Source organism: Sceloporus occidentalis, unplaced genomic scaffold (genome assembly GCF_023333645.1).
Source record: "Sceloporus occidentalis isolate IW3139 unplaced genomic scaffold, rSceOcc1.0.p SCAF_83, whole genome shotgun sequence".
Taxonomy (NCBI): domain Eukaryota; kingdom Metazoa; phylum Chordata; class Lepidosauria; order Squamata; family Phrynosomatidae; genus Sceloporus; species Sceloporus occidentalis.
Genome location: NW_028317063.1, coordinates 2,088,730 through 2,104,586, shown reverse-complemented (window position 1 = coordinate 2,104,586; position 15,857 = coordinate 2,088,730). Strand labels below are relative to the sequence as shown.

At 38.2% G+C, this 15,857-nt stretch overlaps 1 protein-coding gene across 1 annotated transcript in view; it reads right to left on the bottom strand.

Annotated features, from left to right (window-relative positions):
- Nucleotides 1-15,857, bottom strand: part of LOC149285178 (rho GTPase-activating protein 15-like) — a 179,609-nt gene that overhangs the window by 30,626 nt on the left and 133,126 nt on the right. Inside the window, exon 12 of the mRNA XM_089495722.1 lies at nucleotides 11,504-11,638. Within this exon, the coding sequence (XP_089351848.1) occupies nucleotides 11,504-11,638 (135 nt within the window). The remainder of the gene's footprint in view (nucleotides 1-11,503; nucleotides 11,639-15,857) is intronic.

Here is a 15,857-nt window from a genome sequence, read left to right as displayed (position 1 = left end):
GCGCGCCCTCTAGTGGCGAACTCGCATACTGCGGGAATTTATGAAGGGAGATTACGCCATCCACAAGATGGCCGCGATTCACAGACACCGGGAGTGATGTCATGAGGGGCTGATGGGAGATTCAGACTTCCTCTGCGGTTCTCCATTTAAACCCCTCAGACCAGTTTCACCTTGCCTTCTGATGGTTGTCTATGCCTTGTGCTAGCACCCAAATAGCGTTTACCTTCTTGATTCCTGTGTTTGACCTCTGCTTGCCTGACTACGTTGTTATCCTGTATCCTGACCTCGGCTTGTTTATCGTTTATCCTGATCTCCTTAATCCTGACCTCGGCTACGTATACCGGCTATCCTGTTCTCCGAAATCCTGACCTTGGCTTGTCTGAACTGCTCTGTCCTGGAGTCCTACCTAACCACGGTGTCTCCAAACTACTTGTACGTGACAGTAACAAGACATTTAAAAAAAAAAAAAAATGTTCAGAGTTTTTTTTTTAAATCTTTTTAAATAAAGTTGTATATTTGATACATTTTCTGTAAGGTTTTCTAAGTACTTTATGGCTTTTGTTATCGAATATGTAATCTCGATTGGAAATGTTGACACAGTCCCCTCGTTTTTTATTTTGAAAAACATAAAAGTCTTTCTTTTCTAAGGTTACTGTGTTAGTTTAATTTCATCGAAGCAGATGAATATTTTGAAGTGAGTAACATTTACTAAGTCATTAATTTTATGCAAACTAAGGAAGATGAAAGAAAAAAAAAATCAATTATTTATAGATTGTTAAAATGTATCTTATTGCAGAGCTACTGTATAGAAATGACAATTAGCCAAATGTACCTTGTTTAATTAATAATGCATACATTATGCTCTTTGGGCATCTAATGAGAAGCGTTACAAATGTAACATTGTTTGGGATACCTAACACAAACGTCTCTAACAAAGACCTCAGATGTTATGTATAAAAAAAAAAACCCTTAAATCTTTTTCACACCTTGTGAATTATATAATTATAAATTATTTACTGATTTATATAGCGCCATCATATTGCTGTACAATGGACAAACAGAAGTTAACAAATCAGATAACAAATTACACTTGGTAAGGGGACCCTGCTCAAACAATCGTAAAATCTAGAAGGAGTTATACCTCCTAAATTACCTATACCTATATTACATAAGAGGTAAAAGTATCACTCTTTGGGATGACCAGCTACATAATAGCCTGTCCTACGGCGCTTGCTTGCTAGGGAGAAGCTCAGGTTTTAGCTGTCTTGTGTCATTGCAGAAGAGAAATCTCCACCAACATATCAGTCTGATCCTGTCCCAAGGGTAGGCCAAAACCAAAATGTGAGGCAATTTTCCCCTGCATGAGAGAACCAACAACCCCCGGATGTACAGTGCATTTTGGTCTTCATGGACCTCGTCAGTGGGATCTAGTTGGTATCTCCAATCAGCTGGGGAAGGGCATTCATGAGGATGGAGGCAGCCCTTGAGAAATCCTGTAATCGCGTCTAAGAAGTAGAGATGAGAGCAGACTGCTACGGATTCTTCTCTTTTGTCTTTTCAGCATGTTTAAAATTTTCTTTTCTTGAAATATGATTATTAAAAAACTGTGGTCAGTTTCTACAGAAAGCAACTGGACACATGGTCGAAGTACAACACATTAGGGATACTGTTTTGACTGCATTGCCCCAATTATTAATATGCCACACAGAGTTACCATGACCCAGATAGACATTCTTTTATCTCATGGGTGCTGATATTTGAATGCTTACTAGGGTGCTGGTCCAGCACGCCTTTTAATCTGAGAAGTGGAAACGAGGGGGGTGTTATAGAACTCTCAGAACTTGAGCCAAGCCAGTTGGCGACATCCTCCACCAAGCAGAAAGGCGCATTGCTTGGATCAACGTTAGAAAAAGCGCTCAGAAAACATTTCTAAAATTCTTCCTTAATATGTATCTGTGAAATATTAAAAAAAAACAAAAAAAAAACCTAGTGCAGTTACCAAGATAGAATTTGACGGTAGATAAGACCCATTCGGCCCATATAGTATGCCCATTTTGTTTCTCCCTGTTAGAACTAGACTTGTGCATTCGTCTTCGGGCGAACATGGAAACGAACACGAAGAGTGCGTTTTCGTGTTCGTTCCGAAGACACGCCGAAGAGAAGACGGCGGCGGTAAAACGTAGGCGAAGACGAAGACACACACCACGAAGATCTTCGTGATTGTCTTCGTCTTCGTCTACCATTCCCCCCCTTCATCTTACCTTGTCTTGTCTTCGCGGCTTCGCGGCATCGCGGCAGTTCCCGGAAGTGGAAATCCGCAGGTTCGCCGTCACGGGTTACAGGGCAGTGCGAATGAGCCTATTGGTCGCCTACAGGGACCTCCTCTGGCATCAACCAATTGGTTGATGCCAGAGAAAGACCCTGCAGGTGACCAATAGGCTCACTCGCACGGTCTTTGTAGCCCCTGACAGCGAACCTATGGATTTCCGCTCCCGTTAACCCCTTCGATGCTGCGTTAACACAGCATCGAAGGGGTTAACGGGAGCAGAAATCCATAGGTTAAAGGGCCGTGCAAGTGACCAATAGGCTCACTTGCACGGCCCCTTAACCCTTTAAAAAAAAGTTAACCCCTAACTAATTGAACAGGGATGGAGACCAGTGGCATCGGCAGTGCCGATGCCACTGGTCTCCCTCCCTGTTCAATTAGTTAAATGTCCGTACGAGCGACTTTATTGGTCGCTCGTACGGACATTTAACCCGGCACAGACTAACTAATTGAACAGGGAGGGAGACCAGTGGCATCGGTCTCCCTCCCTGTTCAATTAGTTAAAGACCAGTGGCATCGGCAGGGCAAGTTGCAGCATTGGGGTTTTAAAACCCCAATGCTGCAACTTACCCTGCCGATGCCACTGGTCTCCCTCCCTGTACAGAGTTAAATGTCCGTACGAGCGACTTTATTGGTCGCTCGTACGGACATTTAACCCGGCACGGACTAACTAATTGAACAGGGAGGGAGACCAGTGGCATCGGTCTCCCTCCCTGTTCAATTAGTTAAAGACCAGTGGCATCGGCAGGGCAAGTTGCAGCATTGGGGTTTTAAAACCCCAATGCTGCAACTTACCCTGCCGATGCCACTGGTCTCCCTCCCTGTACAGAGTTAAATGTCCGTACGAGCGACTTTATTGGTCGCTCGTACGGACATTTAACCCGGCACGGACTAACTAATTGAACAGGGAGGGAGACCAGTGGCATCGGTCTCCCTCCCTGTTCAATTAGTTAAAGACCAGTGGCATCGGCAGGGCAAGTTGCAGCATTGGGGTTTTAAAACCCCAATGCTGCAACTTACCCTGCCGATGCCACTGGTCTCCCTCCCTGTACAGAGTTAAATGTCCGTACGAGCGACTTTATTGTTCGCTCGTACGGACATTTAATTAATTGAACAGGGAGGGAGACCAGTGGGATGTGCCGGGTAAGTTGTAGCATTGGGGTTTTAAAAGTCTGCACGAGCGACCAACAGAGTCGCTCGTGCAGACTTTTAAAACCCCAATGCTGTAACTTACCCGGCAGATCCCACTGGTCTCCCTGTTCTATCAGTTAATAAATTATAGAACAGGGAGACCAGCGGGATCTGCCAGACAATTACGGCACCAGGAGTATAACAGTCTGTACGAGCGACCCTATTGGTCGCCAGCAGGGGGCTCGTCTGCCATCAACCAATGGCAGACGAGCCCCCTGCTGACGACCAATAGAGTTGCTCATACGGACATTTAAACTCCTGGCGCCAGAGCGGCTTTAACCCCGTTTTAACCCCTTAACCGGGGAAAACAAAGAAAACCCGAACACGAAGAATGTCCGCGAATATTCGCCCGAAGAGAAGACAGGACCAGGCGAATATTCGCGGAATACGAAGTTTTTTTTTTTGCCGAAGACGAGCACGAAGACGAACACGAAGAGCCCCCTGGTGCCCAAGTCTAGTTAGAACCATGATCTTAGATTCATGCATGTTTAAATTCCATCACTGTATTAACCTCTATCAATTCACCCTGGAGGCTGACCCACTTATCTACCACCTTCCCTGTACATTAGAAAAAAAATCCAAAACACTTTCAGAAATTCAGGGTTTCAGGCAAGTTTTATTACTCTGATTCCCAAATGCCAAACCCCAGTCCTAGGTCACCCTGAAGGGTGTCTTTGACCCATCACCTGGTCTCGTCTTCTTCTATCATTGAGTGTGGTGTAAAAATCTCCTTTAACAACAAAAAAAAATGCTTCACGGTTCAAAAAGTAAAAAAAGCCACAATAAAGTCCTTTTGAACAATCATCCAACAAAGAACAGTCATGTAAAACATGCCATTTTTTCATAACCACGGAAAGATACTTAGCGATATTTTGTGTTGCCGGAATTATGAAATATAAGTGATATTTGGCACATATGCTAATCAAAGCAATCTTTTTTTGCGTTACCTAAATACTTATTGCAAAGAAATATCTGCGGAGAAAATAACAATTATTTGTGTTTGTTTGCTAAAAGCAAATTATTTGCATTCATTTATGGAAAGCCCAAAATTCTAATTAGGAATGCGCTGCCAAATGCTATACCTACCATTCTATGGTAAATTGTATTTACAAAAAAAATCAACATTTCTCTTCCTTTCAACATTTTGTGTATGTGCGTGGACTGAAAGCACTTGGCTGTCTGTTGCCTCTGGCCTTCCATGAGAATGTAAGTTAGGATTGCTCATAAAAACTCGATTCATCAACGTGAACATAATTTGCTACGAACAGAAAGCTCACAAAAGGGTGAATTTGTCAGATAGACAGGTGGCCCGAGATCTCTCCCTGATACTGAATGATATGAATAATAGATTCTGGTAAATGTGTGCCAAGACTAGAGCTGTAAACACAGCTGCCTTCTATCTCTTCCAGAATAACAGCTTCGAGAATGAAACACAGGAACCACAGATCCACCTGAGGACTATAGCTTGGATTCACACACATTCTGAACAGTAACACAGGCGCACTGTCACATACTTGGAAAAAACAAAACTATAAAATACATCACGCTCACTGGTCCATATATTACTTTGCTTCGGGAACAAAACCAATTAATATATTGACAAACGCGTCGAAATAATGACTGGACCGTCAAATCCCAGTTAGAAGACGAACGTATTCGAACAATGCATATCTTCCAACGTAGTGTCAAATAATAACCATAAATGGACTCGTACAGTATCATGTTTTTTTAACTTAAAATCACGCAGAGTTAAATGCAGAGGATACACTAAATAAAGCAATGTTTCATGTTTCAATATATGGTAGAGAGTCCAGCAAATGTACGTCTTCTGTTGTAAAATACACACATTTAGGGGTCCCTTTGGATGTGGTTTTTAGAAATGAGTGCAGTTCGGTTCAGAATGAAGTGGCATTATTGTCCTGAGTCTAGTGTACCCCACCACTTTTACAGCTCAGGGGCTGAGTTGTATGAAAAAATGTTGGCTGGATCCGCTGGGCCATCCCAAATTATTTCTTCCTACATTATTGTAACATAAAAATAGAATAGGAAGTCAAAGACCAGTGAGGAAAGTATAAGGTTGTGATACCAATAACAGTCACAGATGGTGGGATGGTCATCCTGCTTCACATATCTCTCTCCTACAATCCGTTCTCAACGCCTGAATACTCTCTCTTTTCTCAAGACCGCCACTCCTCCCGCATTAAAACAAACGCTTTGCCGCTCTATAAACTTATAAACACCTTACAAATGATCTAATATCAGATATAACACTGTATCATTTGTAATTTGGTACTATTCAGAGCATTTTCATATGCATTCCTATAACGATCATTTTGAATAAAAAAAAATAAAAAGAAACCAACATGAAGATATTCAGATGCGTTCCTACATGTAAATTATAATTTATGGTCGATAATCTCATTTATTATTAACTCATAGTGCTATGTCCCGCTTTTCATAACCAAAATGCTATATTTTGGAAAACCCTCAAGAAGGTAGTAGATGTCCTGGGTAAAAAAGGATGATTGCTTCATTATATTTATATGTTTTTGTTGTTCTTTTATTGCCCTTGTCAGTGGGGTCCAGTTAGCATCCTTTTAGGCACAAGACAGCATGGAGGTCCAAGTCTGGATTCATCTTCTCACTTGGCGAGAGCCCCAAGAGATCCCAAGTGGTGATGCACCGTAAGAAAGGTTATAAAGCGGCGCCCTGTTCTTGGTGACCATCTCAAACTTGTTTTGTACGGTATGTTACCCTGCTTACTTTTTATGCCAATATCCATACGTTGCCATTGAAATAGTTAAAAGAATATTCTGTGCGCCCCATTGAATCATTTGGTAGTTCTTTTCTACTAATTTTAGTGTACCCTTTTTTAATGGTCATAGTCTAGATGTGACAGTCGCAATTTGGGGGTTTAGTCAGGGAGATGATTCGCTACCTTTTGGGTTTTTTTTTTTTTTTTTATCTACCGTTAACCCATTAATGCTCAGACAGGTAATTGAATCGACCCCATTAAGAGTTTTAAAAGAAAATAAATAGATTTCAGCAGTGCAAAATATCTCCATTTTATATGAAATATTTTCTAAATACTCATTTTTTGCAGCAAAATACTCTCCAGGTCATATGTTCAAGAGAGAGAGTACTTTATAATATATTTTGTTTCTCAACAGTGGGTTTTCACCTTGAGTGGCTCCTTCGTAGATCCCTTTGGGGTCCAAAGATTTATTGTATATTCAGTAAGCCATTCATACACAAGGACACCTGTGCAAGCCAGTTGGCTTCAGTCAACTCTTGTTTAACATTTAATTATGAATAAAATTAGCATGAGTTAGTAGGCCAAGCATCTGCAAGAAAATTTAGGATAGGAAAAAAAAAATGTATGAGAAATTGTAAGTGTGCTGCTTTTGTGTTTTAAAGCTTTTTATATTTATTTTCCTCTGCATATTTCGCAACAATTTGACTAGGGATGATTCCGATTTAAGTAACAAATTTGATGTTCTTGTCATCCTTTGAAGTCTATTAATTTTAATTAGATAAAAATCCATATTTGTGAGAAAACTGAAAAATTCAGTGTTACCAGTATGAGCTGCATATCAGTGAATATTGCAAAGCTGTCTGGGAAAAAAAATTATAGATTGATATTCAATTTATACAAATGAATGCAACCCAGAATAATGCATTTTCACCCAAATTATTTTTTTTTAAAGGAAATATCAAGTAAAGAAAACTGTTAAAACTTGCACATTTAATTAATCAAATATCTCATTTTTCTTTAGTATTATTATTAAAAAATATGTTCTCTTTAACTTAAAAGCAACTTTCAACTCTACTTGCCAAAATAAATGATTATTGATAATAAAAGGTGTAAAATAATAATAATAATAATAATAAAGGTTCACTAGTTGATTTCAATAAATGTTTTAACTCAATGTGAGCAAATAATTATATACCTGCCTGTTATTATATGGGTATTCTATAATGCATTGCGTTATAAACGCAAGTGTTCTCTCGATTCCATTGGGCTACAAGCCCTTATACAACTATTGTTGCTTCAGTATAGCAAATCTCACATTCTGAATGTCATCATAAATGATAGAATTGGCATCATTATTAAGAAAGCTTAGCTTTAGGACAAGCGTGTTGTTAGGCGGTCTCCCCAGGTGACGATACAATTACATTATTTGCGATGACACGGAGAAGAAACTTCTCTGTAAAAAAAAAAAGGTATGAAGAAGAAAACACTATGGGAATAATCACAGATTCAAGTCGTAGGAATGAATGCAATCTCCTGTGTTGTGTTCAAAAGCAGCGACTGATAACTCTGAAAGTAACAATGCCGCACAACAGAATTTCTAATTTCTAGAATTTAGCGGACCTCGCGTGTTGCAGCCAGAGCCAAAAAAAACCAAAAAAAATACCTTACCGCTAATGAATATAAAACTGATTGTCTGGTTGAAGTCTCAGCCCATATATAATTCAGTGCTGAAGTATAACAGCTCTACGAGATTAATTAGGGTATTGAACATTCTGAGTTCTAGCCATCAATCCATCATGAACTTGTTCATGCAAAACTTTCTCTGCACATGCTCAGTTGGAACATATCACATGGTATCTGACGGCAGATACAATGTCTATCCCATATGTCTATCCCGTGCATGTTTAAATTCCCTCACTGTACCAAATTTATAACCACACCTATGTTCGGTACATTTATTGGTGGGTGGGTGTAATGTCTAAAATTAGGTATTTACAAAAAAAATGACACACCTATGAGTTGCCTTCTATGACTTGCCAAGAGCACTGTGATTTGTTACTGGTGAGCATGGACCCCACACCCTGGCATAACAAGAGTATTTTAGAAGGTATATCTTTTTCATTCATACAAAAAGGTTTTAATTTTAGGAGAAGCAGACTACGCTTCCACATATTTTAAATTGCAAACAAAGAAATATGAGAACAACTCAACTGAGAACGGACCCCTACTTAGTAGCATGTCCTAGGGTGTGACTCCACTTCGGAACGTCTCAAGTTTTAACTCACTTATACCATTACAAAGATAAACAAATCACATCATCAGATCAGTCCGATTCTGAGCACAAGAGCAGCCCAGAACCCAATGTCCTCTGCACGGGGGAATCAACGGCCTCAGATATATGTTTCAGCCTTCACGGGCCTCGTCAATGGGGTTCCGGCTTGGTATCCCTCTAGGCACAAGTAAGCAAGTTGTTTTCAAAATTACAACCGGAAGCCACTGGAAGCTGATTACCTACCAGCTACAACAATCTGGGAGAGAGTAAGACGTGGTCCCAGAAAGTAAGCACCTACGCACAAGAAGAAATGGATAAGTCTCCCCTTTCCTGGACACGTTGGAAGCAAGTAATAAGAAGCTAGATCATCTAGGGAGGTTTCCTGTTTATGTCTGTATAGAATGTGCTTTTTGGAAAATAAGAGGAAAAAATGTCTAATATTATACCTATTTCTCAATTCTGAATCACTTAATGAATAAAGATTTCAACGTCAATTCATAACTCAGACGGCCAAACCCAAACTTTTTCTGCCAGGGTGTGGAGACAGAGATTTATGTTACATAGGCACTTCGCGGCTGGCACAGGCAACTGGGAAAACAGCAAAGACCTGAGAACAAACATGCTGAGAAAACAAGGCTAAATGCAACAGATCCTGTAAGAAAAAAGTGTACTACCGAATTTTGGTGTTTTGGTGGCCTTGCTGAATCTGTGACGAGGATGTCTGAATATAGAAGCCTGTCTCAGTAGTGTGGTGATGCTTTAAAGGACCCATGAGCCTAAATGGGTAAATGGTTTTGATACGGTACATAAGTTCAGTACAAAAAATAGTGGTATAAAAAAACCTTTTCATGAAACACCAGACACTTGGCTGGGATCCTTTTTAAGGTCGCTTTGAATGCCTACAGGTCTAACCAGGGGACAGGTTTTGATCTCCAGGTGGTTAGAGTGGTATTAAGCTTCACCCACCTTATACCAACGTTTGTCCACTTCTAGTCTCCTTTCCCCAACCACAGACTGCAAGCCATGGCTTACATAATTCTCCATATCAAGCTTGTCAAGCTTGTCTATGTCTAGATTCATGACATGGAATTTAAACTGTGCTATCTGTCCTGACCTGCATCCAACTGGTTCTAGATTCCTGGGCTTTCGCCCCCTTTGTGTTCATTGGCATCCACGACCCTCATGACTCCATTGGGTTGGCTACCGCAACATGTCATAGTGCGGTCCCAGCCATGGGTATCTTGAACTTCAGCCACCATATGTACATTAATGGATATGATAGCTGTATTTTAGCATTCATAAGCATTGTTGTTTGGTGACGCTGGGCGGGGGAAAAAAAGCCCTATCAAGAAATTTCTGTAATTCCATAAAGCAGTCCGGACTTTTCTAAAAACAGCTCTTCTCATCTTGAGCATTAAAACTGTTACAACAAAGAAAAAAAAATCTACAAGTATAAAAACAGAAACATACGTCTGTCTTTTTCTAGGTAAGATTTAAATCTGACGCTGAGCATGATGTGCTAAAAACCACAAATATTTTTGATAAATAAATGTTCACTGTAGGGGGAAGAACGTTTTTCTGCCGAGACAATGAAGGCTTTAAAATGCCATGTTTTAAAATTTATGTCAGATGTTTGCCACTGGGAACGTTCATGAAGAAATAACTGTAGTAAGGTACTGAATTATAAGATGCTGAATTATATAAATGAAAGTCAGCTTTGCAGGTTTATGAAAGTATTGTTTTTTATTCCATAAAAAAGGGAGCTTTAAACACTTACGTTACTTGTAAAGCATACTGTATTTTTCATAATATGAGATAATATCTTTTAACATTCAAGATAGTTGGCATGAAGTATTTAAAGACCCTTGCAGGTTATCAGCAAATGTTCCATATACTGCGTTTCCTCTACGATGAACCAATAATTTACACTCAATGTAGAAGATTGGGTAATCAATCGGGTGATTGGATTCCATGAAGGATACCTGTTTTTCCAAATTGGGGTTGGCTCGCCATTATATTGATTGTCCTCCTGATTCCACGATAACACAAGACACAAGAGTAGACACAATTTGTAACTTATGCCTCATCCATTATGCTCTGTGATGGGACGATTAAAGATAGGATTTACCTTTTGGGGAGATATTGTGCCCAATTGTTCCTCCATTCTCCCTCTAACCCCTATGCTGAGGAATGGAGGGGATAACTTGTAGGAAAAAAATAATAAAATGAAATTTAAAAAAAATCTTACCGCTAAATTGTTGGAAAGCTTAATTTGTATTCTTTGTCCTCCCTATATATTTCTAGCCACCCCACAGTCATAGCCATTGCATTTTCTTGCTAAAAACACACTTTTTTGGTCTATGAATTTCCTGAAAACGTCAATTATGGCCCATCTCAAAAATTGAAATATTCAAACCATAAAAGTTTCACTCTGCTTAAAAAATCCAGGTACCCCACATTTTTAGGAACCGTCTCTGAACTCCCCCCTTTCTTCCAGACAATTAATTATAATATATTTGCTTAACTGCTTAACAATACAACTTTAATAATCTGCTGAAACTGGTTAGGATGAGCTTTTATATATATATATATATATATATATATATATATATATATATATATATATAAAAAATATCTCACTGTTGCAGACATTGCTGTATTTTTTTTTCTTTTTTGTTTTCAACTAAGTGCTTAAAACTGCCTTTTTAACAAATACAAAAAGAACGGAATAATTAAATACTGAAGCTGGGAAATAATTAATGAAATGAATAATAAAAAAAAAATGCACAATGTATTTAAATGTTGAATAAAAACTAAACACATTAAGACTCATAAATAACCGTAAAAAAAAAAATGCTATTTTTTTTGTTTTGTTTGTTTACCTTGTTTTTACAAACACGGTTTAGTTCACCGTCATTTAAAGCAGCGAGAAAAAGGGAAAAAAATTAAATGTACCTACTTATTGCTTCTACAAACTGTTCAAAGAAGGAGTATGGGAACAGAGGCTCAGGCAGCTCTCGAAAAAACATCTTGAGTACACCGGTGACAACATGAATGTCCTCCCACTGGCTGTCATCCAAATTCAGCTTCTCTTCTGGGAAAACATGAGGAGAAATGGAACAACTGGTTTTAATGAAACAATTACAAGACACTAATTATTATGTTAATGTTTGTCTACTATCATCAGCAACCGTTAACAGCCTTCTGTACCTAGAGGTTTGGTGCTGTGCGTGTTATGTTTTTTTTTTTTCTCCAGGAAAGGAACATTTTCAATGGAATACCATCTGTAGGAATGTAGCGAACAAAAAACAAGCGATACAAAGAGACACTGCCATTGACATAACATGTCAGATACGTTTATTCCCATAATGCATCAGCATGGAAATTAGCATTGCAGCTCAACATGATTCAAAGCTGTTTGGTTTTTCGAGGCCAAGGGGCTAAGTTGCCAATGATGTCTGCCTCTAGGGACCGACCTGAAGGCCTCACCGAGCCAACATGAGACATATGCTAAACATGGCAATAGAAAATCGGCTATTACTTTACATATGTTAGCCATGCTATGTACTAGGGAATTATAGATATGCATTGTTAAAGTTTCCCGACTTAATATGACGTGAGTGAGGAATAAACACTCAGAAGGAGGAATTGTCTCCTTCCAAATGGCATTTAAAAAAAATTATTGGAACTGATACTGGATTCCTGATAGACTAGGAAGGACTTTATAAAGCTGCTTTGAATGATAACGATAGTCTAGTTCTAAATAATGACTTTTTTTTTTATTCGTAAAAACGTTATTTTCTTTTGAAGCTAACCTGAACTTAACGGAAAAAAAAAACCTTTAAGGAAGTTGCAATTGAGAGTTTAACCCCTTAAGGACAATGGGCGGTCCCTAAACCCATTGAAAACAATGCTTTTTGAGCCCCTACATGTACGGGTTTTGTCATTAAGGGGTTAAATACAGTATTAATTAAAACCAATGCAATAATTATCCTTCATTGATTCTCGTTATCTGCGCGCATTTCTTTAAACATCAAACACACAATAATTAGAGAGTACAGTACCTTACTACTTAGTAACGACTTTCGTAAAAAGTGTATACGTATTAAACGGCGAGATTAACAGTTTCATTTTTAATTGCTTTCTATAAAAAAAAAATATATGACGAAGGGGTACTTAGAAGTACAATACCAGAGGTATGATAATATAGGACAAAAAAGAACATAAGTAATTGCAGGAAACAAAGTAACGCATATTACATGGACAATTCAGGTGTGATTTCTACACTAAACTAGGATTTTTCAAAGAAAAAATAATAATAATTAACCCTTGAGACCAATAAGAGTTAAAAGACACCACTGCTGCCCATAAAGATGGTCGACAGTATGAAGAGAGTTCTAAGTGACATGGGAAAGTGATACAACAATAGTTCTTTTCTTTTAAAGTGGTTTTCAGCCACCGCGGTTAAGGTTGCAGGCATGCATGCGGGTACGTGACCTTTCCTTAACGTGGTTACCGTGATTGATCATACTTAAACAATTAACCTCCCTTTATCTCAGCTCTCTTTTGAAATCGAATGGATACATCCCAGCAGACAAGATTTTCGAACAGTCAACAGTTAAGAATAGCATCGGGGGTCTCCTGTCACTTTAAAGCACCGGGCTTTGCATTGTTAAAATCAGTCAAGATATTTTGAAATGTCCCTCTCACTATGGCGCCACACCCCCCGCGTGCCCTTATAATAAAATTGGTATTACTCCTGATTAAATCATTTTCTCCTTTCCCACTACCATACTTTTTATAATGGACCTGTGAGCTCTACAGCTGGTGTTCTTCCCATGGTACCAATTTTTACTTTATCGTTTAAGCACTTTGCTGCTAGGAACTCATGCAGAGGGCTTATGTTTTGTTAAGAGCTTCGTTCTTACAGAGATAGCTGAACACATGTTCTAAAAATGTTGAACAATTTATTGCTTGAAACACATTGAGAAAATCTAAAAAGTGAGCTATGTCATAACAATTGAAGTTGAGCTACACGTACACACAGAACAAAAATCGGTGTTATAAACTTGGGTTTATTGAAGTAGAAATTGCTAAGGTATATCAACGTTGTGTCGACTGCCGAGAGATTTATCCCTGGTGAGAAGTGTACTTTTCATTTAAAAGCCTGGCGATTTGCCTTACAACCAATGTATTTAATTAACCATTACGCATGTACATGAAACACACACATAGGATAAATAAATATTATTATTAATATTATTTAAATAATAATTAAAAAATAAATAAAACTAATAATAATAATAATAATAATAAATAACACAATACTAATCATTAAAAAAAAATCTGCCATACAGTATCTTGTACTTAAAAGGGTATCATTAAAATGTATAAAATAAACCTGCAACTATGTATCTAACATTGTCCTAGCTGATTGGGTACCATTAAAACGTCAGCTTGCAAATTACTCTGTGGGAAAGCTGGAATTATTATTATTATTGTTATTATTACTATTATTAATTATTATTATTTATTTATTGTTTTATGTAATGCCATCAAATTCCGTAGCGCTGTGCATTCCAACATCCCTGACTTTGCTATGCAGTACATTGGGCCAACCTCAATGGCTTTCTTATCCAAGAAGGGCCGAGCCGGTGATAAAGAACACACTTTGTTCAATTAGTAGGAACTACATATGAAATACATTTCATATATTTAACAATGCATCATGTTGGGTCAAAACACTAACTACAAGTCAATTGGTCAATTATTTCATTGAACCGCACCAAACTGTTTTCTTTTACAATGTCTTTCAAAATTGTCTACTGGTTGGAGAAAAAAAAACCAGTCCACTCATACTATGTTTCTTATGAGAGTTCCTGGATTTGGAATCCAAGATGTTCTTCTATAATGTATCCCAAAAAAGTCCATTTGGATCCCCTTAAAGCACTTTCAGTATGTATATACTGTGTATATGCTTTAACATACAAGACAACTACACAAGTTAACTGATTGAATGCAATCACATATTAAAAGTTTGAAGTCAGCTTACAACAAAGAAATCAGCAAGAGAGATAGCTTTTGCTTTATTGTGTATTCAAGCTTAAGTTTCCCATGAATATGTTTGGAAGTTAACCTAATTAACTTTTCAAGGATACAACGAAAACTATGATATAAAACACAGATGGGAAATCAAAGATTCCAATGTACTATTGAAACCATATAATTTCTCGAAACCCAACAGAGATACTAATTAAGAAAATAACTCTTAATAAATGTAGTTGTTATAATTTATCTTGATATTAATCTGTAATAATAAGTAGAATTTTTGGTTAATTGGCCAAAGTCTTTGATCATTGTTTGGTATGAATAAAAGGGTTCTGTACGAGAGAATGAGAATGTTGCCACTTCATGCGATATACTGAAGATTCCAAATTGAATAACTTAATTCACCCGCAGATACTGAGCATAAAATTTGACAATTCACTCTGGTTCAATATTCTTTGAGTAACGAAAATCGTGTTATTGAGGTTGCTCATATTAATTTTCTGTCGTATAATATTCGGAGCGGCGGAGCAAGAGGTCAAACATCATTCATCATTCTATGAAGTGGCATTTTCGACCCTACTTGTAGCAGCTGCAAATCGCACAAAGGTATTATTTGAACGTATCGCACGTTGAATTCAATCCATTCTCTATGTGCCGAAGGAGAGAAAAGGTGGTAGCGTGCTTAAAAGTGATGATGTCATTCTCCATTACCTCTGAAGTCACAAGCCAGCAACATTCCTGAACTCTGAAGCTTCCCACTGAAAAGACACACCAGTTTTACACGCAAATGAATGAATTCAGTGTTATTCGGAGCCGAGCTCTGCGAATCCAAATTATGATTTATATCAGAAACGACTCCCCTTTCTTTTGGTAATAGATATTTTTTTGTTGTTAACAAGGCATCACTTGTTCCGTTCGCACCTCGAGGCATAATGGTTTCTGGGAAACTAAATAAGATCTATTCTAAAACAGCCAGACAACATTCCAAAGCAGAAATCTCCGGCCGACTTAGGCCCTGCAAGAATGCCCTGCTGACTCGGATAGACAATTATTATGTTTTTTTGTCCTGCCTTTGATAAAACTTGAAAACAATGGGAAAATAAGCATGATTCGAATCGAAATGCAATTATCTACAGAAATACTTGTGGTGGTGACTCATCTTATTAAGTTACATATTTAAGACATGCATTCTATTTGTCTCATCAGTGGCCTACTGTATCTTTTAAAGAATATCTCTTCGAGATCCGGTCTTTCCCCCTTTGTAG